The sequence below is a fragment of the Glycine max genome, chromosome 19 (genome assembly GCF_000004515.6).
Source record: "Glycine max cultivar Williams 82 chromosome 19, Glycine_max_v4.0, whole genome shotgun sequence".
In the NCBI taxonomy this organism is placed as follows: domain Eukaryota; kingdom Viridiplantae; phylum Streptophyta; class Magnoliopsida; order Fabales; family Fabaceae; genus Glycine; species Glycine max.
This window is the reverse complement of record NC_038255.2, coordinates 7,112,090-7,139,054: the sequence shown is the minus strand read 5'-3', so window position 1 is coordinate 7,139,054 and position 26,965 is coordinate 7,112,090. Positions and strand designations below refer to the sequence as shown.

Here is a 26,965-nt window from a genome sequence, read left to right as displayed (position 1 = left end):
AAAATAGTGATTTGATTAAGAATCAGTTAGATCATGATTCATATTTCTCCTTTAATTTCAGTCTTTTTTTTTCTTATAATAACAATTGACATACTCATAATGACACATAAAAATGACAAAAACAAAAAATATATACAATAACCACTTTTGGCTGATAAAAAATACAATAACCACTCTTTTCTCATCGAATCTACCTAGCACTCAATCAAAACCAACACAATAATGATGAGTGTATGTAACCAAATGATCAAACAATTTAGTTCAATCAAGATCGATGTCAAATGCTAGTTTGTGAGAAGTAATTCTATTTCAAGCTCAAACACCAATTAATTACACCTATCATCATGTCTCCAACCTCAAACCCCAGCATTACACGTTATATACAATTGCTAACTTAATCATAATTTACTCAAACTTTCATACATAACATCAAGCACCAAGTCCATATGGGTGTATTGAAGTTGAACTCCTATTTAGTTTAAAATCAATAAATTATGACCAGTTTTCTTTTTTCCAATGCAAGGACAGAAGGGCATTAGACTCCATTCAATACCAGCTTTTCCCTATGTTGTTATGAATCCAAATAACAGACACGGGAAAATGGACAGGACAGAGGGCAGATCTGAAATCAAGAAAGTATGAAATACAAGGTATTAAAAATGAAAAGTAAGTCATACCAGCTTTCAAAATTTTCTCCTTACCGTCAAAAGCTAAGTCTAGGTAAAATATTTATTTTATTCCATCATAACTCTTGATCAATGTACATGCATACACAATATCAAATCTCAAAGATATTTCATTATTATCAGAAAAAGCAACATCACTTGTAACTTTCCTCACACTATTTTGTTCTTATATCACGTCTTTGAGTGAGAAAAATGATAAAAAGAAATTTCTTCAAATGCCCATCCAAGTCGATTGAGTAACACAATCATTAAAATAGAAGAAATTTTAAAATAATTTTGTTCACTCTTAATTTATATAATCTGCACTAATAAAAATAGAATAGGAAAAAAAATCCCAGAAAGATAAAGTTTTATACACAAACCATCATAATCCAAGAAAAAAGGACTAAAAACAGAAAAATCATTGACAATACCTCCAATGTCTCCCTAAACCCATAGACTCATTGGTACATTACATAACAACATGGTAAGCTATATAAACTTGCACATCTAGCCCCTTGATACCAATCTAAAAGCCCCAACCCATTACTCATTTGAACTAGCATGTACTATACTATTGTAGTCATGTATATTGAAAATAACGCTCTACCATAGTAAACAATGTATAAATATTCAAAAAATATAAATGAAACCCAAAGGAGTTAAGGTAAAACAGAACACAAATCCATAGAGTTCTTAGCGAAAATGATAAGGTCATCATCCAACAGTGAACACCATAGGAGGGGTTCATAACTCTTTTTATGGGTCCTAGTCCTACCATGCCACATCAATTTTAAGTTAAGTGACTTTTCACTCAATTATGCCATAAACACCTAGAATTCACTCACTATTACTTAACTTGACATTTCTAACATACTAAAATTTAAAATCATGTAGAGGTACTTGAGTACATTGATTTGCAAGGAATTTAATAAATCCTGACAGACCGATAACAGTTCCCTTGAATCACTGACTGACTTATATATTGTCTCTAATGTGCTAACCATGTCAATCAATTAGAGTAACATAAGTTCTATGCAATGAATATTTAATGGATTTCCAAGAGTTTTAGCAACAAAATTAAAAATTAGTCACCTTACTCAATGGTATGGTTATATGGCAGAATTTTGGTCTTCCAACGGGCTTTATCCTTCAGCTTCTCCAAAAGGCTTAAGCTCTTTTAAAGTATATTAGATTAGATGAGCAAATATTTAGTATTGATTTCTCAAATATCATTTCTCTTTTTAAATAGAAATTAAATCCATAAAATGTATTTGTATTAGTTTTTCATTTGTGAATTGTGGGTTGGGTGAACTTGCCTTGTAACCTCTTCGTGCCACAGTGAGAACAAAAATAGTGAGATAGCCATTGGTGAGTCCCAAGAAGGAGGTTAGCAGGATCATCCATCCCTGGTCACCATATTTTGTTGTGAAGTAGAATGCTGGGATCAACAAGAATCTAGAAAACAATGCTATTAGTAGACCCTTACTTGATTGAAACTTTAGCCATGGCACAAGGGGAATACATCTTGCTATGAAATCCACTATACATACCAATTAAAACAACTGGGTACCTGCAATGATCACCACTAGTTCTAAAATAAACTCCTTTAACTTTTTTTCCTATCAGTTCCATCAGCCATCTAAATGACAAAATGGACAAACACAAAAATCAAAGGATCTAATATTCTAATTAAAGTTTTTAAAGCCATGGTCACAAGCTATGTATTAGGCATATGCTTATTTTGCATTTGGGGAACGTTATATCTACATTCTAATCATGTTAAGTGGAAAATGTTTGCTCCAAAACTGATTATGTTAAAAGGCAATTGGATTAAAGACTAAGCATAAATTAAACACTCACCATGTGCCTAACTGATGTGTTCGAGTATTTTCACACAAAAATCCAGGGAAGATTGACAGTGTTACCACATATAAAAAATAAATCAACTGCATAATCAAGGTTCTCAATAAATAATTGTTTGTTGCTCAACAACTCTTCTTTTTTGCTATCATATCCACCCTACAAAAGTTCCAAATCTTTTAGGAGATAATAAAAGATTATTTCCAAGTGAGTAAAGTATTATTGTTTTAGCATAATTATATTAGTTGATCATTAGTCTTTGTTTGAATGCCAGCAGCAACAAGGTCAGCAGCAATCCTCTAACACTGCTTTTGAACGGTAATATTTCACTATGGGCAATTTGGTGAAGTAGATGATGATATAAAGTAATTCAGAATGTGGAGATAGACAAAAATAGTACTACAAAAATAAGAAAATATAGACAGGTTTATTGAATAAATTAATTTCAATATATATATTAATACAATAAGAGTATCAACAACATTGCATTGAATAGATGCTATGAAATTAATTTCAATATATACATAAGAAAATACAATTAGGGTACTGCAAACCTGCCTATAATTAGACTCAGCCAACTGAGCTAAGCACCAACAACAGTGCTTTTTCCAAACAGGACCCCACCCATCATCACTGCCTTCGCCATCAGTGACTCACCGCTCCCTCTGTTTTGCAAACAATAAAACCGAATCTGCACAAAAATGAATAGCCCCAAGATCTCTAGCTCCGCCATGCGGTCAGAGAGGCTCTGCAAATGCAACTCATTCTCGAGTGACGCATATTATTAACATCTTGAAAGGAAATTCATAAGAAAAAAGAAGTGGGTAGCAGAAGAATACTATTTTTGAGGCCAATATTGGACTCTTCAGTGTTGATGTGGTAGAGAATACCTTTGTATTTGATCTCACTCTTAGAGGTCAAGCTTATCAAGCTCCCAATGTACGAATCAGCCATGGAAGTCAATCGAGAAGCACTCTCGGACGCCATAATCGCAAGCGAATTAGATTAGGATTTGGGTTTTGGGGCCCCTTGTTTGAAATAAAATAAAACACAGAGGAAAAACCCATTAAAATTACAAATTTATTTGTTATCACGCCAGGTGTCAACGATTAAAGATGTCCATTTTAAACTTTTCAACGGACTACTCCTTTCTATTACATATATTGGATAGATAATCCCATAATAGTTCATTGATCCATAATACATTCAATAGCTAAACTCAATATTTAATAAACTATATTATATTTAATTTTTTTTATAACAATCACTATCCTAACCAATCCCCATATTCTAGAATTGTATATATGGCCGCCGGAGACAATTAATGGAAATACAAAAGGCGCACATGGTGTCGACGGTTTAGGGTGAATTGAAAACTCAACTTAATTGATTTCCATTTCCAATAGGCATGGAGGCTGGGGCAAGTGCCTAGTGGACAAAAATTCTATGGTAAATTGGGGTGCTAGACATTGTAAGTGCCAACTTAATTTGAACTTTGACTATTTACTTTGCTGCTTCGATTTTCTTTTCAACCTTATCTTATCCAACTACATTCACAGAATCTCAAAAAGTTTATAATCATGTTAATTTCCTCTTTATCTCTAGCATTGGAAAAACTTAATTACTCCATCTTTCGTGATGACTTTCCTAAAGTGGTGATCAACTTTCAAATCCATGTAATCTTCTTTTATTTAATTTCACAAATCTCTTGCTGTAGATTCCAATGTCTCAAATTATTTCCTTAATTTTCCATTTTCCATCTTTATCTCTAGTAATGTGCTAGCTAGCTAGATAAGTTTTATCATAATCAAGGATTATTTGACTTTTATTTTTTATCTTTTTCTTTTCAGTACCTTTTAAAAATCTCACATTAATTATCTTTAATTAAAAGAATCAAATTAGATGTATAATTAAGGATACTAATTTAATATAATATAATTTATTTTTTACAATAATAAAGCTAAAATTTGGTGGGAGAAATTGTTTTTTCTCAGTAATTTTATCTGATTTGAAAAGAAAAGAAAAAATATTATAGATAAAAACAAATAAAAACTAATACACAGTATGTATTAGATCTTGGTTCACACCCTGTGATATGAATTTAATTCGTACTTCATATCGTGTCACGTATGATATAATATAGACTCATCTAAATGTAAATGTATTCATTCATTACAAGTTGTACGAATAGGTTCCACAGAGAACCTTTATATAACCTTTATATATGCAAATGCAATGCATCTAGGCGTACTATTCCATCATCAATTATAGGTCTAACTATAATATTCTCATGATGACTCATTCACTTGTTTATTATAGTTTAATTAATTGTATGGTCTAAGTGGCAAAATCAGCAAGTGTTAACCACTATAGATTCTATCAACAAAAAAAAAAACCACTATAGATGATTGGAAAATTATGAATTAAAAATAACAAATATTTTACAGAAAATAAAATTACGATAATTTTATGTATCGCTTTCTTATAAATATTAGATAAATATGTTAGGAAAAATTGCAAGTATTTTTTTATACATAGGAAAATATAAAAAATAAAAGCCAAAACAAAAGAGAAAAAAACTATTCACAAAGCCTATAACAACCATCATGGCTCATAGCATCAGCAAAATAATAAAAAGAGAATTAAGCACAATTTTTAACATAAAGTCCCGTGATAATCTATCATGAGCAAATTCATTCACTAGACTTTGCGTGTGCATTTGAGATAGAGGGAATTTTGATTCTTTTTTTTCGAGGGGAGAGAGGGAATTTTGATAATACAACTTCATACGTACTATTCAGAATATAACTTATTTTTATTATATTTTTCGTATATAATTAAATAATAAAACTATATATAAACTATTTTTTTAAGGCAAGACTATATATAAACTATTAAGGTCCTCATAATTCACTAAGTTGATCTGATAGGTTGATTATAAATATTGATATTTTTTTGCAGTAAAAAAATAATACATTTTTAAATGAATGGCGCTCAGCAGTTACAGTTTATCGTTTCCTCTTCGTATCACACTGCGTTCATATTGTTAAAAGTTTTAAACCAGGAAAGAAAACAATATCCTGACAAAATATAAATTTGAGTTGTGTCAAAATAAAATAGTAGTATTTGGGGTGGGGACTACTTTGTATCATGGTCAAGAAAAAAATAATATTAATATAGTATAATGCTATATATATACGGTAAATAGTATAATGCTATATATACGGTAACAACGTAAATACCAAAAATTTATTATCAGCTGTCAAAATATTGAAACCATTTAATGAAAACAATGTCACGGGAATTTGAAAACAAATCCTTGATAATAAGCTAATTCAAGTCGTATATATGTTTTGTTTCTTAAAAAAAATATATGTTTGTCTTTAATTTGCACCCATATAGAAAGGTGGCAGTTGGTTCAGGCAAACAGTAAATTGCTATGATCGATAGACACACATGCACTAGCTAGTCATAGAAATTGGTTTGTGTTTAGACACAAAAGCATCCATATGCATATAAATCATTAAAGTAACATGTTGATTCGGTACAACAACAAAATGCACGCCCCATCCATCAGTCCAATTAAGAACTTAATGCAACTAGCCAATTAAAATTGACAATAAATTTAAACTATTGTCAGGTCTTTAAAGTTTAAATATACTTAACAAAGAGGAATATGACAAAATTTCCATACATATTGTTATAAATATATGTAGGTTTAATATATATATATATATATATATATATATATATATATATATATATATATATTATCAACATTACTTTAGTACAAGTAGCATTAGCCTTTAATAGTGTTTAAGCCTTATGAACCAAGAAAATGAATTTGGGATGGGACACTTCCTTAAATATGATTAATTAAATTTTTTAACGTAGATTAGTTATCAATAAAATATATCATATTAATAATAGAGTAAACACTATTGAAAAAAATACATTCTATGTCGGTTAATTCACACATTCGACATCGGTTATTAACTGTCGTTGTAGGCAACATTGTAGAAAATATCAACTTTTTATGACGGTTCCATAAAAATCGTTTTATAAGAACGGTCTTAGAAAGGTAGCATTTAAAGATGATTTTTAAATGTCATCATTTTAAGACGGTTTTTTAGAGAGTTGTCTTAGAATATTTTCAAAAAAATTAAAATATATTGAGGATTCTAAGATGATTTTTTGAAACGATTTTTTAGAGAACTGACTTAGAATGTATTTTTTTATATAAAAAAATAAAAAATAACTTATTCAAATTAAATTCAAGAAGTTTCGTTTTCTCTTTGTATTGTCAAATTCAACACCCACATAAGCTCATATAAAATTAGGCTCTAAAAGATAAGTATTTAATTGGTGGGAGTAGTAATAGGAAAGAATGAAGATGTGTTCAATTATTTTGGAATCATAATATATAGGAACAATTAAGACATTAGCAAATAAAATGATACCAAGTAAAGGAACAATTAAGGCATTATGCTAAAGTTAATGAGCCCAAGTACCCGTCATAAAATTAAAATATATCTCTAGTAAAAGAATTACACTAATATGTGCGTCATAAAATTAAAATAGATATCTAGTAAAATATGACAAGACATGATTAAATAGAAAAATAACAATATAGATGTACCCATGTGCCCGTCTTTATGTATTTAGCCTTAATTTCATCTGTTGTTCTAGCTTTTGGTTTCAAGTTTGTGCTTGCTTCTTCAAGTAAGTTGTTTGTCTATTCCTTTCCCTTTATCTACAAGGCAACCATTCAATATTCAAAAGATAAAATCATAAAATAATTTTTGTGCAAAATAAAACAATATAGATGTACCTCTCTTGTCAATATCGATTTTTTGAGGAGATGAAAACACTATAGGTTCATCAATTAGAATGTCATTTGCAAAAGATAAGGTAACATTTTAAGAAAATAAAGAATCCTAGTTGGCAGTAGAAAATGCTAGGGACAAGCCTATGTCAATTACAAAAGGATCTTGCTCCATAGTGTACCTAAATTCATTCTTGACCACCTCCAGTTTGTCTGAGTGATTAATGTTGAGATCTCCCTGCCAAAGAAAGTACACAATTAGTTCAACCCTTGATGTTCTAGATATATTTTTTTGTGTGTGCGCATGTTTGTTATCATTTTCAAGTTCCAGTAAGTGGATTAATGTATATAGGAAGCAACCCATCCTCTAGAAAAGTTTCATAAAGACCTTTGATGAACTTTTCAGCTTGAAATAATCAAAAGGCAAAGTCATACCAAGTTGACAATTTTTATTGTCAAAATAGTCAGGAAGCACATAAAAAGCAATAAGAGGTTACCTTTTCCTTGTACATGGGGTCATTTTTCCTTTGAGAGAAAGAGCAATAAATTCATCGGGTTACTCTTGATGCTTTCCAGCATAGCAAGCTCCTTGATCTTGGTTCTAGTCTCCTAAGAGGAGTAAATGATTTTCAAATTAATAAGCAGCTATTATAAGTTATAACATAGATATATGCAGCCAATATGTTCTGGACAATTATGCAAAAAAATGGCACATATACATGTTATAAGCACGGGAAAATGCGTAGTTTGGTCACATACCCTTAGGGTAATGATTTAGTAACTTTTGAATCATCAAAATACACTCAAAACAAATTAACTTCCTGAATTTAAGCTTGAAATCAATACCATAACAACCCACATGAATTTGACAGATTTCCAATCCCGCAGCAAGGTACAAATAGTGCATCTTAAGTGACCCGTTTGGTTGGCTCACTAAAAATGAATTATAGCTAAGTTAAATGTTGTTGTATATTACTACAGAATTATGCAACAAATTGAGCCAAAAAGTGTGCCATACAAGCTTTAATTTTCATGTTTTGGTTGATTACCATAGGATTAGGGTCTAACAGTATTTGTAATTTAAAAACACACTTAAAGGTAATTTAGTTTCATACAATTAAAACAGGAACCAGTGCTCGACAGATTTTATGTTTTTGGCAGAATCTGAGTTTTAAAGTGTTACAAACAAGTTATAACATCACTATAATATGAAATTAAGTTAAAGTTTTAATGTATTAACCTATGGAACATCAAAAGAGAGTATTTTGAGGCTCAATTCACAATAAATTCGTGCAAATCAATGGATATGCCACTGCTCTATTGTAGCAGGGTAAACATAAGCAAAATTCCATAAGAATCATGGGTATCCATGGTTCCCATGTTCACAAGTAATTTCTATTATTATAGAAGATCCAAGGACAAATTCAAATGCTTGTAAGATATGACCTCTGAACTTCTCAGCAATAGATTTGGTCAATTGAGAACTAAACATTAGCTGCACAATTGAAGCTGTACAAAAAACCATCAAATATCATTAGATAAATAGTGAATGTTGACGAGTAAAGCAAATGTCAAATAAAGCAACTCTATCATAACTTGTGCATGTTATATTAACACTGGTAATGACACTACTAAAAGCTGAGTGTCACGAGATTGTTAACCATTTTACCTTTATGATAAACTCTAATAAGAACATTAATAATGCTACCATATCAGAATTTTCAGGCCCTTTGCATGATGCTATAGCTAGTGCAATCAAATACAAGACAAATTTATCCCCTAGTTCTTCTAGATTTAAAATGTATCGAAAAATTATGAATATTATATTAACACAAAATGACATTTCTAAGAGGAAGATTTTAATCATATCAATACAAAATATAATTAATTGCATTATTGAATAAGCATTATGCAGATTTGACACTCACCTTCCCTAAAACTAACAGAGATCAACTTGTCTTCTTTAAACATAAACTCTTTCAGACTAGTAACTTGTATCCTCTCAAGTACCTCTAACCATATCTCTTCAATTTCTTTATGGCTTTTACCCAAAATTTGCCTCTCCCTCATCCTAATCTTATTAGTGGCTACTGTTGAGCTTCCAACATGGAAATTTTCAATTCTAGCATCCATTGATAATCGTCTCCCTTTGTTAGGAATGTCAACAAGATTATTAGTTAGTCTGGTTGATCCTCTTGCATTTGCATCTTTTGGACCCCATTCCTTTAATTTTAGCACGTTTTCCTGACACTTATATGGTAAGGATGAGCTCAATGCAAATTCAGGTGTGAAAAATGTTCACAACACAAAAAAAAAATATACTCAACCATATCATGAAGCCTGACAGAACATTGAAATTACAGTTCTTGTTTTTCCTCAATGTAAAGACCAAAAGGCAATAACAATCAACAAATAAAATTCAGACATAAATACGTAGTGAACCAAGTATATACCCTTCTCCCCCCTTACTAAAAATAACCAACAATGCTTTATAATACTCGTAACTAAGGCAATGAACCCAACACCCAACAAAAACGATGGAACACTAGCAAATTTTCTAAACCCATATTACCTCTTTTTTGTAGAGAACAAAACTTAACTCGTATCATTAATAAGAAGAGAGTCAATACATTAGGGAATGATATGATAATCAAAAAGACTAGCGTGAGATGCAACAACCCTAGCAAGGGAATGAGCTACTACATTAGTTTGCCTTGGAACAAACTTAATTAACAGAAAATTTTGGTAAATAAGAGATGGGGGATTGACATTCCTTAATGATAGAACCTAGCTCAGAATGATCTGCAAAGGAAACCCTGAGCTTGTCAACAACAATCTTGCAATCCATGGGAAACAATAATCCCTTGAAGCCACCGTATAGCCAGGAGGTGATCCCAGGCTTCACCTTCAAAAATAGAAAGAGGTTGATTCGACCAAGTTGTGCGAGCTATGATGAAAAAACCAACTTCATTCTTGATGCACAAACCCCAATTGACAAAATTGGGATGCAGAACAATTTTCAAAAGAATGGGAACAATTAATACCTTTGGAGTGGAGTTTGATGCGGGTGGGAAGATAGTTCCAACAAGCACACCAAGCAAAAAATTTGGCCTGAATGAGAACTTTGATGCTCCATAAAAGGTGCGAGTTACCAGGGACATGCATATCAAATTACGTAGTGAAATTTTGCATAAGCCATTTATAGGGAGATTTAACAGAATAAACACCAGCTCGGTGTTCACTGTCCAATCAAAACACACAAACAAAACTAATAAGACTCCTCAGCATGGCAGAAAGTGAAATGAAACAAAACAATGAACGGACCTTTATTGACATTCTGACCCTCGGGACCTCCATAAAACCCAAATAGATGATACTGACAACATCATAAACTCCTTCTTTCTTGCATCATCAACACGGCCTGCATTGCAAGGTGCATCATGTATGTCAAAGCTTTGCCAAGAGCTTGGTTTCGTTAAGGTCGCCTTCGACGATGAAGACATCATGCTTGTCGAGTCCGATAATGTCGTCTCCGTGTCGTTTTAACACGAGGGATACGTGGGAGCCGACGAAGCCAACTGCGCCGATGACGAGAACGGACATGTTGCCTTGACGGTGGATATGGGCGGAGGTGTGGACCTGCTTCTCCCACTGGATCCCGCCCTAGGAGGCGGAGAGGTAGAGGCTGCCGAAATCAATGAACCATTAGAAGTTGAGATCAAAGCCGAGGAACTTGAAGGAGAGGACTTTGGCGGTGACAGTGAAGCAAAAGAGGGAGGCGAGGGTTTGGAGGAAGTGAGGGTGACAGTGAGAGTGACAGAGAGGGTTTGGAGGAAGTGTGAAAAGTGAGAAGGGAGCAAGAAAATTAATGTTTAGACAACGACGATTTTTTCTAAAACTCGTTGTGTTTGGAAAGTGAAAAATGTTAACAACAATAGTCTTGGTAAAAACAGTCGTCATTCATCTTCTTTTAATTACAACTTTGCCATTGTATTTTATTTTAAGACATTTTTTCAAAACCGACTTTAATTTGATGTCGTAAAATATTATTATTATAGTAGTGAAAAAAATATACATTCACTAAAAAAGATAATTAATGACAAAAACATTACCAAATTTAGTTAATAATCTAATCAATAGTTGGTCAAATGCATTTGACAGTATTATGATAACTGCTAACTCTTAATTACATACTAGTTTTAAGCGTAATATGTATAATAATGACTTTTTAACATTCATATATTGGGACAACTTGAAACATTAAGTGTTGACCTTGGTCAACGCCAACAATAAAAAAATTAGCCTACGCTAATGAATGGTGAATCATATTTTGACCTTAAGTAAACTTAGGATATAATTGTTCAAGAGAGACCTTGAGTTTTATGTCAAGAAATTCACCCCAATTTTGATGCCTATTTATACTACCAATGCCATCATGCAAGTAAGAATATTCTTAGAATGAATAATGTGAGAGGCCTAACTCAACCCCAAAAGTTAACTCTAGGGATGAGGGAAAGAATATTTTTCTCTCCCCTTTCGTTAAGCATCATTAACTTATATAAAGGATTACAAGCTTAAAGATAAACTAAGAATAATAATTGAATATCTTATTTCATATTCTGATAATATATTCTATCAAATACAAACTGATTAACTAGGCTAAGAATACTGATAGAATATCTTATAATATATTCTATCACACCCTCGTAGTCGAAGTGAGAGGTCGATGAACACGAACACTGAGACTGTCTCGAACTGGACCCAGGACCACCGCCACTAATTTTTTTTTTCATAATTCTTGTGATATCCAGACGGCTTCCCACGTCGTTGTTAGTATGAATGAGAGAAATTTGAGTCATAAATGGATTGTGAGGTAGCCAACATTGTCAATCCTGCTTCCTCAAGTGTGAGCATCGACCGAGCCTGATAAAATGAAGGTTGATGATCACTCTGCTGAATTAATGTCCCTACACCTCGATATGCACTTGTGAGACCCGAAACAAGTTGAATGACGAGGTAGCTCTTCGACAGACATTTTCCATTTCAAGAGTAATGGAGATATGGTTCCTTATATTGGAAACCGCAAGAGACGAATGGAAAGAACTCTTATTGTCCGTCATGGCGGTGAGAAGAAGAAGAAATAAGAGATGGAGGGAAGGTAAGGTAAGGGAAGTGATTTGAGAGAGACAACGAGCAAAAAGGCTCACCTGGGTTTGAAAAGTTCAGCCCATGTCACGTATTGGACATTTTCCATCTCAAGAATGATTGGGACATGATTCTTGATGTTGGAGACAACAAGAGCAGTGTGAAAGATAGAGTTTAAGTGAGACATGGTGATGGAGAAGAAAAAGAAAGGGGCTGAACGACACTAGGGCCTGTGTGCGAATGCCAAAGGAAGGCGCTAGGGCTCTGATACCATCTTAGAAGGTGAGTTTGGGCCTAACTCAACCCCAAAAGCTAGCTCTAGGGATGAGGGAAAGAATATTTTTCTCTCCCCTTTTGTTAAACATCATTAGCTTATATAAAGGATTACATGCTTAAGATAAACTAAGAATAATAATAGAATATCTTATCTTATATTCTGATAATATATTCTATCAAATGCAAACTGATTAACTAAGCTAAGAATACTGATAGAATATCTTATCATATATATATATTATCATTTTGATAAGATTATTACTAATTTGAGCATTAGAGTATTTTAGTATATGTATCTATTCATTTTTCATGGTGTCTTGGTTAGTACTAAAGCACTAGCTGACCTAAAGAGAACTCAGATCTTAAGCTATCAGGCACGCCAAAGTTTAGTCCAACACTAGTTATCCATCTCGGACATGTCAACAGTCCACCTAAGACACATCATTCATGTCCATCTCAAACAAATCATTAATATTGTCAACAATAAATACTACAATTGATCGGTAATATATGTTAGAAACTAATAAATCGATCATTCGTGTAACTTAATTAGTCATTATACATGGTTGCTTGAGAGCCAAATTAGTAACTGAGACTGCCATTGCTAATCTCTAATGGCATACAAGCTAGCAATAAAATTATTTAATTGCTAAATTAGATATATAGTGAAAAATATTTATTGACTGAGATTTTAGTTTTTTTAATAATATTTTGTTTTGTAAGCATTACCATTTAAAAATCCTACTTGTTGAAATCGCCACAATCATACATAAGTAAAATAATTTTAATTGAATGATATATCAAATTAGTTATTGAAATTACTTATATCAGTTACTTTCCTAATACAAAAAAAAAGTCTTTTTAATTCAAAATTTTAAAAACAAAGTCTTTTTAATCCTTGATAATATCAAATGACAAATATTTTAGTTCCTCAAATTATAACGATAAGAACTAAAATAATTATTATTTCATAATTTTAATGACTAATTTGATGTATTATTCTATTAACCAAAGTATAAAATACATAAACAATAGTAAATCAAAGTATAAAAAAATATTTAAGTAAAATAAGTCTTAAATCTAGGACATTGTCATCATTGCCCTGGAAGGTAGGGAATAACATCTTAATCACCATTTTCAATAAGATGGACGATGTCATTAACAGATCATCATTATTAAGTGAAATTAGTTTTGGAAAAGCCTAGACACTCATGCATTGGTCTTTTGTAACTTAGGTTTCATGCTTAAATTCTTCTTGTCCTTTGTTGTGAATTCTCTATGTTGAGATTTGAGATTATCCACTAATAACCTATGTTAGAGTTAGAATCAAATAGTCACATCATGTCATTTAGGGAAATGAACTTATCACCTATTCGGCTCAACACATGCATGCCGATTTTTGTTATAACTCGTAATAACTTCCAAAAAAAATACATGTCAAATGTGGCATAATAACTAGAAGCACTCTTTATAGGTATTTTGTGTCGGTTAAATTGACACTATTGAGTAAAAATTGTCACATGTCACATCAATTTAGTCATTTAACATAAACATTTAGTTGTCAACCAAAGTAACGACGGTTACTTTCTAAGTTACAAAAATAACTCATTTTAATAAATATTTTCTTTAATAATCTCATTATGATAATTAATTTTCATTTTTAACGTATTTTGGTAGAAAAAAACTTACCTATCACTCTCCTTGTCTTTGTATATAAGATCCTCACTCTATTACTTATCTCTTTTTATAAGACTTTTTTTTTATAATTGTTTGGTGCATTAATTATTTTTTTCTATAATATTCTTAATTAATTATAGTATTTTCTCTCCAAACATTAATTACTCCAAGATGACAAGTAATTAAGTGAAAAGAGAAATGAAGGATAATTTACAAAGAATAGTACAAATAATTAATAAATTTAATATGATTAATTATTTTTTAAGTGTATGAATTAGTTGTAAAAGTCTTATAAAAAATGAAAAAAATACTCAAATAAATTGATAACTTTATTTAAATATTTAAAGTATTTGATTTATTTTGTCATGTATGGTATCTTAATCAAGTTATGAAGTCATCAATAATTAATAAATATATTTTTTGGTATAACCTTTTTCCAAACCACATAAATCTTATACAAAAGATATTCTTAGTCGAGTCACACAAGATTGTTATATATGAAAGATAAAGTTCTTCTTTTGTATGTTTATAGCAATATCATATTTTGAATTCGAAACCAATATATTGATTAAATTGGAATAATTCTGCTTATATTTTTTTAACGATATCATATGATTTTAATAAGTAATTATATGCATGTAATCAATGTAACGTGAATGACTATTGTATATGAATTTTTTTGTCTTAATCAGATATTACAGATATCTCTTAACTCGTTGGATTAGAGATTAATTTCACTCACGATGTATGACGGTTGTTGGTCCAAAAAAATTTTATACAGGATGAGTTGAACGTAAATTTACTCAATAAATAGATCATTTTCACTCATATAAACATTGTAGAGTCTTACATCATTACGCCAACATTTGATTACCATGTATCTTTCATATTTTGAGAAGTTTGAAACCAACAAATAATGCATATTTTGTAGTTGTCTCTAGCTAGCTCGTCAATATATAACTTGTGTATTTAATTTAATTGATTATTATATATGTCCAACTACTCTTAACTGTATCCTGTATCTTAATATTCTATATATACTTCATATGTGGGACCCCATCATGTTGAATAAACCTAGGATATATTCTACTGAAGACGAGGCACAAGAGCATTCTCATGGCAGAATAATGGACATGTTCAATGTTACTAACGATGCTTGAAAACTTTTCGGCGACAGCAAGGAAGGAAGGAATAACAAATAAGAACTGAACTTCTCATCTAAGGGAAATGATTTTCTAAAATAAAAAAAAATGATTAAAGTGATTTTGAAATAATTTATGTTAAAAATAGTTTGTGTTTAGAAAAATAAATATTTTAAAAAGAAGTTTGGAATAATTAATTTGTTGAAATGATAAATTAAATTACTTTAAAATATAAATACATTTTATATAATTTTTATATATTGTTAATGTATAATTTTTATATGCGATGAAAATTTTTATTATATTAAGCAGGATCTATTAACAAAAAAATTATATTTAATTTTCATAATATGTAAAATTTTGTTGGACAAACAATAATCATATATCACAAACAAAAATAATATCTAACTTAATAGGTTGGAGGATATCTATGCTCTCTTATTAAGAAAAAAATGTAAAAATTTATAAAAAAAAAAAAATATCTTAATAAGTATATGAATTTTGAAACAATCACCATAAGATTCAATGATTATTAATAATAAAACCTATGATTAATTGACGTTAATTTAACAACAAAGTTCTAGCCACTTATTTAGTGCAAGTTTGGAAGCATATTTTCCCCTCAACAAATCACCTTAGATTTTTTATGTAAAAGTTTGACTTTTTTTGAATGATGTAAAAAGTTAGAATTAAAAGCTTTTACTTTGATATTAAAAATCATGTTTATGAAGCGTGATCAAACGCACTATAAATTTGCATCATATATATATATATATATATATATATATATATATATATATATATATATATAAATTAAATTTTAAATTAAGAATATAAGATACTTTTTTTAATGGAAGATGCTTTTTTTATTACGTACTAATACTATTTGTGAATTTTAAATTAAATCACGGCAAACATACAATTATGACCACAAATTAATTCACGGCAGGTTTGTAATAATAATTTAATAATAACAAAATATATATAGCAGAAGTGTGTTTCACCTGAGCCTATATCATCGTGGTCAACAAAAGTTGATCATGAGATTGTGGAGCTCATTTCGGCCAAGAAATTAATCAACTCCAGTTAAACTTGTGTTTATCCTATAAATTGTAAAATTATTGCTTATCATGCTTATTGAAAAAATTACATGATTATCTCAATGTACTGTACATTTTTATTGTAAATTTTTTTATGTTATATTATATAGTGACACGTTTTGATATAGCTAATTTCTTCCTTGAAGAATTTTCTGCTGTAAATTTAATTGATAAAATAATAGAAAGACTTTTTTAAAGAAATTTAATAATAATAATAATAATAATAATAATAATAATAATAATAATAAGTTCTATTATTTGCGAATAAAGTTAAAAATAACAGCCGAAAAAGTTCAACAAATTTACAACTTTTGCATGTGAAAGCTACAACTTCAATTTTTCTTTTATGTAAGTCACTAAACTTACATATATTTAACAAATTTTGCAAATATATCTTGCATAAGTAAATTATAAAATAAATTTGGTTTACATGTGTTTATTAGAATAAAAATTTAAAATTAATATAATTAAATTATATTTTTATATAAAGAATGGATCAAAATTAAATTTATATTTTTATAAGTAGAGTGCTTTTATTTAAATATACATACTTTGTCAGAATGTATATGGCTACACTTCGTAAACAGACAAACTAGCACACGGTCACATATTTTTCAATTCAAAATTGTGACGATGAAGAATAAAGTATCAAATCCAGGTAATTAAATGATTAAAATCGGGGACAACCAAACTACACAATCCTAAGACTAAAAGAAGTAATTATTTTATCAATGTGATGAGTGTAGAATTAATTTAACAATTATTAGTATCGTCCTATCCTAAGAATAGGAAGCAGACAAAATAGCAATGAATTGGAAAAGACGTGTATTAAAACATTAGCTGCTATTTTAATGGATTCAATAAAACTCAGCCACTGAAAACTTCCAAGTTGGGCAGGTTGGTCTTAGTGTAAATTAGTAATAAGATAAGCACTTGAATAAGAGCTATTTTTAAGAGTTTACTTTGATATTGATACTGATATATTTTTTTTGAAGGAGATATTGATATTGATATCTTTTAATACACACAAATTGTAGTTTTTTAATTACAAAACCTATGTTGCAGTTAGTTTCTTAAATGTAAAACATAAATTATTAGTGTACGAGTTTGTTTTTTTGTAATGCATTTGATTCTATTTTCATTTTTTTATTTATTTCTTCTTCCTTCATATAATTTTTTATGAGTGTTTGTCTAAAAAGAACGTTAAATATGAGATTATCATCTACTATGATACAAACAAGGCCCTGACAATGCCTACGTGGCATTGCCAGGGCTTACGTGTCGCGATACCAGTGCTTCTCATTCCCGCCCACCGTTGCCATTAATGCTTTTGTCGTTTTCTAGGTAACCCTTCAGTTACCGATGCGCCTTTCGTTTCCACCAACGCTACACTTATTGTTTTGTCTTTTCAAGTTGGGCTTGGCTCTGCAGTGTTGATGCCTTTGCATTTTTCTGATTTTCATTTCCATTGTGACCTCTGAATTCTCTCCCGTTTGGATTTCCTCTCCATGGTTTTCATTTTTCATTGTCTTTCTTCCTCATTTTTGTCTTTCGTTTTCGGCTTGGCTCGGCATGTATGATGGTATTTCAAGCCAAAAGGTTCGATTTTTTTTAATTTTATCATGAGTTTGTTCTGTTGTATACGAAGCTTTTTGATTTTCTTGGGTGCGAAGCTTTTCGATTTTCTTGGGTGGTTTGTTGTTATGTACCATTTTGCTCGGGCTTTGTTGGGTTTTGATGTTGCATGTGCATTATTTACTACCTTTGTGTGTACCCCTTCACTTACCTCCCTCATTTTTTCGTTTCCACCAACGCTACACTTATTGTTTTGTCTTTTCGAGTTGGGCTTGGCTCTGCAGTGTTGATGCCTTTGCATTTTTCTGATTTTCATTTTCATTGTGACCTCTGAATTCTCTCCCGTTTGGATTTCCTCTCCATGGTTTCCATTTTTCATTGTCTTTCTTCCTAATTTAATTGCAGGAGATGAAGTCATGTTCTTCTTTAGGTTTGACAAACATGTATGGGAGGTCATATTTAGGAAACAAGTTATGTGGGATGAAGACCTCCCGGTTTGAATCACCATGCCTAAAGTTCATGACTTTTTTTGTTTTAATATTATTTTATTATATTTTCATTAATGTTGTTAATCCAATACCTTAGGGTATTAAACAATTTCTTTAATTTTCTGCGGCACAATTAATTTCTATCAATTTATTATGTTGAATGTATATATCATTATCTTTGTTTTTTCTTCATTAATTATCTTTGTTTTTTCTTCAGCAATTATCTTTGTTTTTTCATTTACGTTGTGAATAGAATTATCATTATGTTTGTTGCTCATTCTGACTGCAACTGCCACGTTTTTTTATTTTTATTTTTATCATGGACCAATGCAGCTTAATCATGTCAGTTGTATCATGAGGTTTCAATATTGGTGTATGTGTTTTTGTTATGATATCTATGTTTTCGCAGTCCAACAAGACAAAAGGTTGGACCTTTCTTCATTTTATCATTAGTTTATCTTTTTCTATACCTTACTTTTCGATGGTTGGTGGATTCATTTTGTCTGTTACCCATTTTTGCCGTTGTATGTGCATCCTTTATAAATTCCATTTTCCAGTTTGAATAAAAAATTTAGTTTTCTGAATCAAAAATTTAGTAATGATCGCCAAAATTAGAGTATGAACTCGTGCATCGGCACGGACTTCTCGCTAGTGTAGTTAAAAATTAAGTCTCTTCCATTTTACTCCAACATATATAGGTGCTTAGTTACGAATTTTGCTATGTATGCAAAATCTTTTGTTTTCACCATATATTTTCAAATTATTAAATAACTTTTACTCAATTTTTCACAATATAAATATTTGGGAAAAATGTGATTTCGATATCTAAACTTTTAATTCAGTCAAACTTGATTTTGATCTCATTTTTTAAATTGATAAATTTAGTCCTCTAACTTTTAAAAATATATAAATTTAGTCTTATTACATTTAAACTTAATATTAACGGGTGCCAATTTTTTATCATCCCACATTTGGATGAGATTAAATTTGCATATTTTAAAAAGTTTGAGTACTAAATTTATTAATCCAAAAATATAGAAACTAAAATCTAAGTTTGATTGAAAGTTTAGGATAAAAACACATTTTCCTTATATATTTAATATTTTATTTATTCAATCATAGTTTAAATATTTTTTTTTATTTAAAATGTAGTTTTTTTATTTTATCCCTTATTTAATTTTTTATACATTTATCTGTGAATTTAAATTGTTATGGATTGAGTGAAATATAGAAAAAAAATAGGAAGAATAAAAATAGCAAAAGAAAGTGAAAAACATGTGTTATTCGAATGAATAAAAATAGTAAGAAAAACGTGTTAAAGGAGTGCTTCGGTTCAGGTCATTGGATACCCAGCCAAAAAATAAAATAAAAAATCAATTTTTAAAGTTTTAAAAAATAACAATTTTATTCTAAATTTGACAAATAATGTTTTCATAAAATAATTAAGCAACACGTAATTAACTTATACCAATTAAATAATAACATAAATTAAAAAAAATAACACATAATTAATTGATTAATCATAAAACTTCATCTGTGTATAATAATATAAACAAAATGAATCAAAATATCCAACACAAACCTGGATTTTAAATACAAACTAAAGTGAAAACCAAAACATAATAAAAAGATTCAAAAGACACACAATATGTAAGTTAAACATTAGAAAAATAATAAATATTTAATTGATTTGGTCCGAGCTGATTTAAGTTTGAAAAAATGTGAATTTGATACCCAAATTAATCAACATCAGTTTTTAACTTTTAACTGTTTGGTTAGGATCAACTCAAATAAAAAAAAAATCCAAACCAATTAGATTAGTTCAATTTAAATTATCATGTTCATTGAATTGATATGAAATGATGAACGTTCCTTTAACTTTTTTGATATAGTTGTTATGTTAATGTATTTCAATAAAATTTAAGAATTAACATAAAGAATTAATTTAATATTTAAAATATTATTTAAAATGATTTTAATACTTTTAAGATTATAAGTTTGAACATAGATTAGATTAGTAACTTTATTTTTACTTTCATAAACATTTAAATGTTACTACTTTAGTTATGGGATGAAATAATATCATTTTATCTTTTTCCTATTTATAAGATACAAGTTTGTGATAATATTTATTTTTTTATAAGACTCAATCTATAATGTTGTCTGTGTTAAAGTTTAATTGCAAATTTTATCATTAATTTTTTATTATTTTGTAAATTTTATCACTCAAGTTTTATTTTCTTAAATCTTACCACCCATTTTTCATAATTTTATAGAATTTATCACTTAAGTTTTTCTTTTTTACAATTTTTATCATCTAACTTTCATCATTTTGCAAATTTTATCATCCAAAATTTTGATTTTTTTTCATTTTATTATTCGTTGGTAACAAAATAAAGTGAAAAACCATTTTTCATATTTCTTTACATTAGTTGTAAATATAATTGATGTAGAAAAATAGCTTTTTACATCAATTGTGATTATAACTAATGTAAAAAATTACTTTTATATATTTGTTATAATTACACCATGTCAAAATTCAAAATTATTTATATTTTTTTACATGATGGTGAAATGCACAAAAATGAAGACTTAGGAGGTAAAAATTTGTGAAAATAAAAATTAAATGATAAAATTTACAGAAAATAAAAATTAAGTAATAAAATTTATAATAAAACATTTTATAAATACTCTTTATTAAAAGAAAATAAAATATATTAAAAAATCATTAAAAGATATTAATAATAAGAATAATTTTAAAAAATAATAATAAATTTAAGATAAATTTATTATTATCAACTAAATTGATATTTTTTTTATTGTTAAAGAATGAAAGAATTGAGTCTTATATATAATAAAAAGAGAGGGAATAATAAATTTGAAAACAATAAAATAAGAGTAATTAATTTAAAGTTATCATACTTATTTTTTTAATCATTGTTGTAACTATTACTCCTACTACTTGATTAGATCAAGTTTTAAACCCAAAAAAGTGAAAAACCATTGGCTTTATCGCATTGGTCACTCTTCTTCGGTTCTTCTAGTTTCTTCAGCTGCGCCCACAGTCCCAACCCCAAACCCGGAAACCGGTCTTCGGTTTTTCTCCAAACCGCTTTTCATTCCAGAAAACCAGGAGCTTTTTTTTTTTTAACGTTCAAAAACCACCCTTATTACTCCCCAATATGTGGCGATTCGACCGCACTGTGACACCTGAGCGTGCGTGCCACGCGCCATGTTCTTCGCTCCTCAAAATTTGTGCCCTTTTGCATGCATCTGACACCATTTTTTTTCCACTTTTACCCTTCCGTGTTTTCTTTTTCTGCGGCATTTATGTGTCTGTCACTGCGCGTTTCGCACACAGAAAACAGAAAACAGTCACTTTGGCCCGAGAGTTCCGTATGTCTTCCAGTACTAGTCAATTTTTAGTACTGCTAAACTACATTTAAGTAACACACACCCTTCAATATTTTTTATTTTTTAATAGATTTTTATTAATAATTAGAATTTATAAAAGTGTGAATATAAGAAAGATAAATGACTGCTTTAAAAAATAAATAAATAATTATTTTAGTACCTAAATATGAATAGTAATTTAATGATAATTTATTTTTTGTTAAAATAAAAATTTTAATTTATTTACACAATTACATCCTTATATAAGTTGTTGAATTTTATAGAATTTTTATTCTTATTTATTTATTGTTTGTAAATTTTAACATCATATTAACTACACTTTTATCAATTATATTTTTATATATTTTATTATTTTTAATTAATTTAAATATGTATTTATCATGAAATAGAAAAAGGAAAGAGTGAAATAGAAAAATTCATAATTATTTTATTAAATAAAAAATATTTTATTTCTTGATTCTTGCAAAATAACTTTAAACGATAAATAAAATAATAAAGATATTAAAAAATTAATCTTTAAATTGTATAATAAATTAGATTTTAAATACCACAATTTAATAAATAAAATAATTTCACAAAACTTAATCACATAATATAATTATAAGATAATTATTATACTTTTTACATGTATCTAAATCCGAAAATATTTTTGTTCTTTTATAACTAAATTATCGTATGCATATATATTTAACAATTAAAATGGTCATTTTACAACAATCATAAAAAATTATAAATTTCAATATATTTAAATTAATACTAAAAAATTTGTATTTAAATATATATTTATTTATTTATTTTAAAAAAACACGAATATGTACATGAATTTTACATGTGTGCCGTCGATCGTCATAGTTGGAGTGTGGCATGTGCGGGTTGTTCGACGCCGGTGACGTGAGCTGCACCGATAGGGAGTGGAACACACGCGCGTGAGCCGAGAGTGGGCGTCGTCATCCCAACACAAATGGAATCATTATATTTCGCTTCAAACTAGAAAGTGGTTCGAAGTTCCAACCCCCTTGAACGTGGAAAAACCTCAAAACCATTGTTTCATGTTATAATAATAATAATACTAAAAAATAAATAAAAACAATTATTCTTAAGAAACCCACAACATGTGAAAAACCCAGCAGCGCCGGAACCCCCAACAACTATATAGCTCTCCCTCTTTCTCACACTTCCACAATTCTAATCACAATCTTCTTTCTCCAATTTCCTCTCTCACATCACGTCACATCACATATAACCATCTTCTTCTTTGAAACCTTAAATTGTGCTCAAAAATACTATATAGTTAATTAAGGTTGTGTGAAAATGCGAATGAGTTGTAACGGATGTCGTGTTCTGCGCAAAGGGTGTAGCGAAGATTGTAGTATAAGACCGTGTTTGCAATGGATCAAGAACCCGGAGTCACAAGCTAATGCAACTGTTTTTCTTGCCAAGTTCTATGGTCGTGCTGGCCTCATGAACCTCATCAACGCTGGTCCTGAAAGCCTTCGTCCTGGTTCGTGTTTTTTTTTTCCTTCAATTTTTTTTATTTTATTTTCTCGGTTGCATGTTTAAGTTTTTGCGAACAAAACTTGAGTCTAATTCTTTAGGAATTTTTGGTTTTTTTTTTCTTCTTCTGAGAATTCGAGTTTTACTTTTCTGATTTGCATGACAATTTTTTAAATTTAATTTGTTGAAGTGAATTAAAATTCGATTTTAATTGAAAAACGAGCATGCAATTTGTCTTGGACTATAGCACTATCTCTTAGAATAAAAGAGTAAAAGAATTTTTTTATCAAGCTAAAATTCACTTGTTTTTTTTTATATTTTAATTTGGTTTTATAATTAAAAAAATGATCTTTTAAAGTGTTACTAATACAATGTAATATCTCTCATTAATATTGTCGTGTTTTGATATACAGTAATAAACTGATAAAGACCATTTATTTTAACAAAAATAATTTAAGAGATTAAGCTTTAAAATAATTAAGAAAAAAGCTGAAATTAACAAAAAAAGGAAGATAATTTTTCTAATTTTTAAAAAAAGTGCTAAATAAACAATATCTTGACTCAAAATTAACTTACATGCAGTTCTTGGACTATATATAGCATGATCTTTTAGAAAATTAGCAAATTTTCACTAAAGAAACGTTTAATTGATTATGCTTTGGACATTTTATTTTGCAGCCATTTTTCGATCCTTGTTATACGAAGCATGTGGTCGAATTGTGAACCCAATTTATGGTTCGGTGGGTTTGCTATGGTCCGGGAGCTGGCAGCTATGTCAAGCCGCCGTGGAAGCCATTTTGAAAGGCGAGCCGATCACGCCGATAACATCCGAAGCCGCGGCTAATGGGCGGGCCCCACCACTCAAGGCCTACGACATACGCCATGTGTCAAAAGACGAGAACTCGGCAAACGAAACTCCAAAGGCCAAGACCCGGTCCCGGTTCAACCGAACCGGTAGCACACTCATTAAACCAAAGGCTAGCAAGGGAACCCCAACTGGGTTCGTTCCGATTGAACCGGTTGAACCGGAGACAGCAAACCGGACCACAAGCCACGAGTCGGGGCTGAGCCACTTGTCGGAAGCCGCCGTGATGGTGGAGGGAGAAAGCAAAGAAAGCGAAAGCGATGTGTCAGTGGAAACTTCGAATCTATTTCACGAAGAACCGGAGTCGGTTGCGAAGACGAGTGATCGAACCGGTGAAAGTGGTAATGAAATCGGCTTGGAATTGACGCTCGGGTTTGAACCGGTCTCACGTGTGCATCACGTGGTTCCAATGAAGAAGAGAAAGATAATTGCGTCGAAGAGTTATGGTGACTCGGCTGAGAAAGACTCGTGTAAGATGGAGCTGGGGCTTGAGTACCCGGCTTGAATAATGGCTCGCTTGGATTTGGCTTAACCGGCTTTATTCTCTAGAAACTTGTAGGTGAGATGAGAAATTTAGAAGCAGTTGTTGTTATTATGCTTCTTTTTTTTTTTTTTTAAATTTTTTTTTACAACTTGGGTTAATCTTTGTGAATGCGGTGTTGTACAAACATGGTTGATATCAAAATATGTAGAGATAAAAAGAAATTAGAGAATTACAAGTATTTATTGCAAATGAAATGATTCTGGCTGAATGTGCATGAAGTTTTACTATTCAATATTTCAATAGAAAAAAATGATATAATTATTTTCTTTTTTCAAATAAATAAAGAAACTATTAATTTTCTTGTGTCTTAGCTTGTGATATTAGTTCTTTATTTGGTTAGTAAAACGAATGAAATGAAGGAAAAATAGTTAGAAAGTGAGATGAATTTTAAGTATAGTAGGAAAAAATGAAAGGAAAAAAATTGACAAGATTTTGCATAATTTTAATTTTGGATATGTGAATTTGTAGAGTTTCAAGTTAAAAGATATGGTGCATATATATAGGGAATTGAATTTTTATCACTAAGATTTATGTGACTTAAATGCATAGTGGAAGATTATATTTTAGTAGATGAACTTCTAAGAGAGTTTATTTATTATAGTTGGTGACAATCTTCACTATAAATAGAGAATATAATTAGTGGAGAAACACAACACATGAAGAGAGAGTATGTGAGAAGAGAAATTGTGAAACAAAATCACTTTGTTGAGGGAAAAATGTCTTTATGTGAGTGTTATCATTTCTTGTAATCATTGAGTATGGTACTTAGGTTAGTAAAGTGATACACTATTTGGAATAAGTTACAATCTTGTAATCATTTTTGTGATAATGAAATACTTTTTGAGTCGGTTCTGTGGATGTAGTCAAGAGGTGTCAAATCACGTTAAATTCTTGTGTTTGTTATTATTTTCTCTACGGTACAATCTTTGTTGTGTTCTCACGATCATTTATGGGTGTGGATAATTTTATTTGTAGGAGCGTTGATTATCCAACAAAATTTGATCTCTTTATTTTTATTTTATTTTGATATAATATTTAAGAAGAAAAGTAAATTATAAAGACTTATTTTAACGTTGTCAATCTACCTTTATTTAATTTGATAAATCAACAAAGAAATGAATTTGAAAATCTAATTTTGCCCCTTTAAGTTAATTGTTTATTTTTTTCTTGATTGGTCCTTATTTTTTTCATTGAAGCATCAAGAGTTTTTTGTCAAAGCCAATCGTTTCGTGGACATATTTGTTATGACGACCACAAAGACTAACCCCAATGTCATCACATTGGCACCACCAACCTTCACTACCTCTACTATACCCAACAACAAAATCGCCCTGCAATGTTTTTAGATCCTTCTCCTATATTCATTTGAAACCTACAACCAAAAAACAATCAAACTAGTGCATTGCTTTTCTAGATCCTTTTATATGGATCAGACTAGTAGTAAACAGACTGAGTAAGTCCATTAAGCTATTAAGGAGAGGCCCAAGCGAGTCAGCATGAAGCCAAAGAATTGGACTAATTATATTCATTACAAATGATTATTATAGTGAAGTTTATTAGTGGATCATTCTAGAAGATAGTAGTAGAATTCTGTTAAGGGGAATTGGAGAAAATATGAGTTTGTTAGGATTGTTGTCCATTATATAATCTTTACTGTATTGGTGAAAAGTTGTCAATGAGAATATTGTCTATTTCTTCTCTCTAATATCTTCTTGGAGGTTCCTTTGTCCTCTAACTCAGAGAATCCCTTCTACATCATCGGTGCTTTCGTTGAGAGTTTCTCTCCTTTCCAATGGTTGACACTACTCGTTCTAAACACTCCACTTCCAATTCCAACAAGCTTCATGATGTTATGCAACGTTTGTCAAGCATCCAAACGACCTTTACCCTCG

At 30.0% G+C, this 26,965-nt stretch overlaps 1 protein-coding gene and 1 long non-coding RNA gene across 2 annotated transcripts; one reads left to right on the top strand and one right to left on the bottom strand.

The window, feature by feature from the left end:
• Positions 1 to 113: 113 nt before the first annotated feature.
• On the bottom strand, positions 114 to 3,981 carry LOC102668038 (uncharacterized). The gene is made up of 2 exons (XR_001386722.3): positions 1,761 to 3,981; positions 114 to 622 (listed from the first exon to the last, which is right to left on the bottom strand). It is a non-coding gene; the product is annotated as an uncharacterized lncRNA (long non-coding RNA).
• A 19,316-nt stretch (positions 3,982 to 23,297) lies between these two features.
• On the top strand, positions 23,298 to 25,281 carry LOC100786490 (LOB domain-containing protein 41). Its single transcript, XM_003555081.5, has 2 exons — positions 23,298 to 23,671; positions 24,343 to 25,281. The coding sequence occupies exons 1-2, from the start codon at positions 23,482 to 23,484 to the stop codon at positions 25,032 to 25,034; spliced, it is 882 nt and encodes a 293-aa protein (XP_003555129.1). The 5' UTR covers positions 23,298 to 23,481; the 3' UTR covers positions 25,035 to 25,281.
• The last annotated feature ends 1,684 nt before the right edge of the window (positions 25,282 to 26,965 follow it).

Coding starts and splice junctions, on each gene's coding strand:
- LOC100786490 (XM_003555081.5), top strand. CDS start 23,482: ATGCGAATGAGTTGTAACGGATGTCGTGTTCTGCGCAAAGGGTGTAGC. Junction 23,672..24,342: donor TCCTGAAAGCCTTCGTCCTG/GTTCGTGTTTTT, acceptor TTTATTTTGCAG/CCATTTTTCGATCCTTGTTA.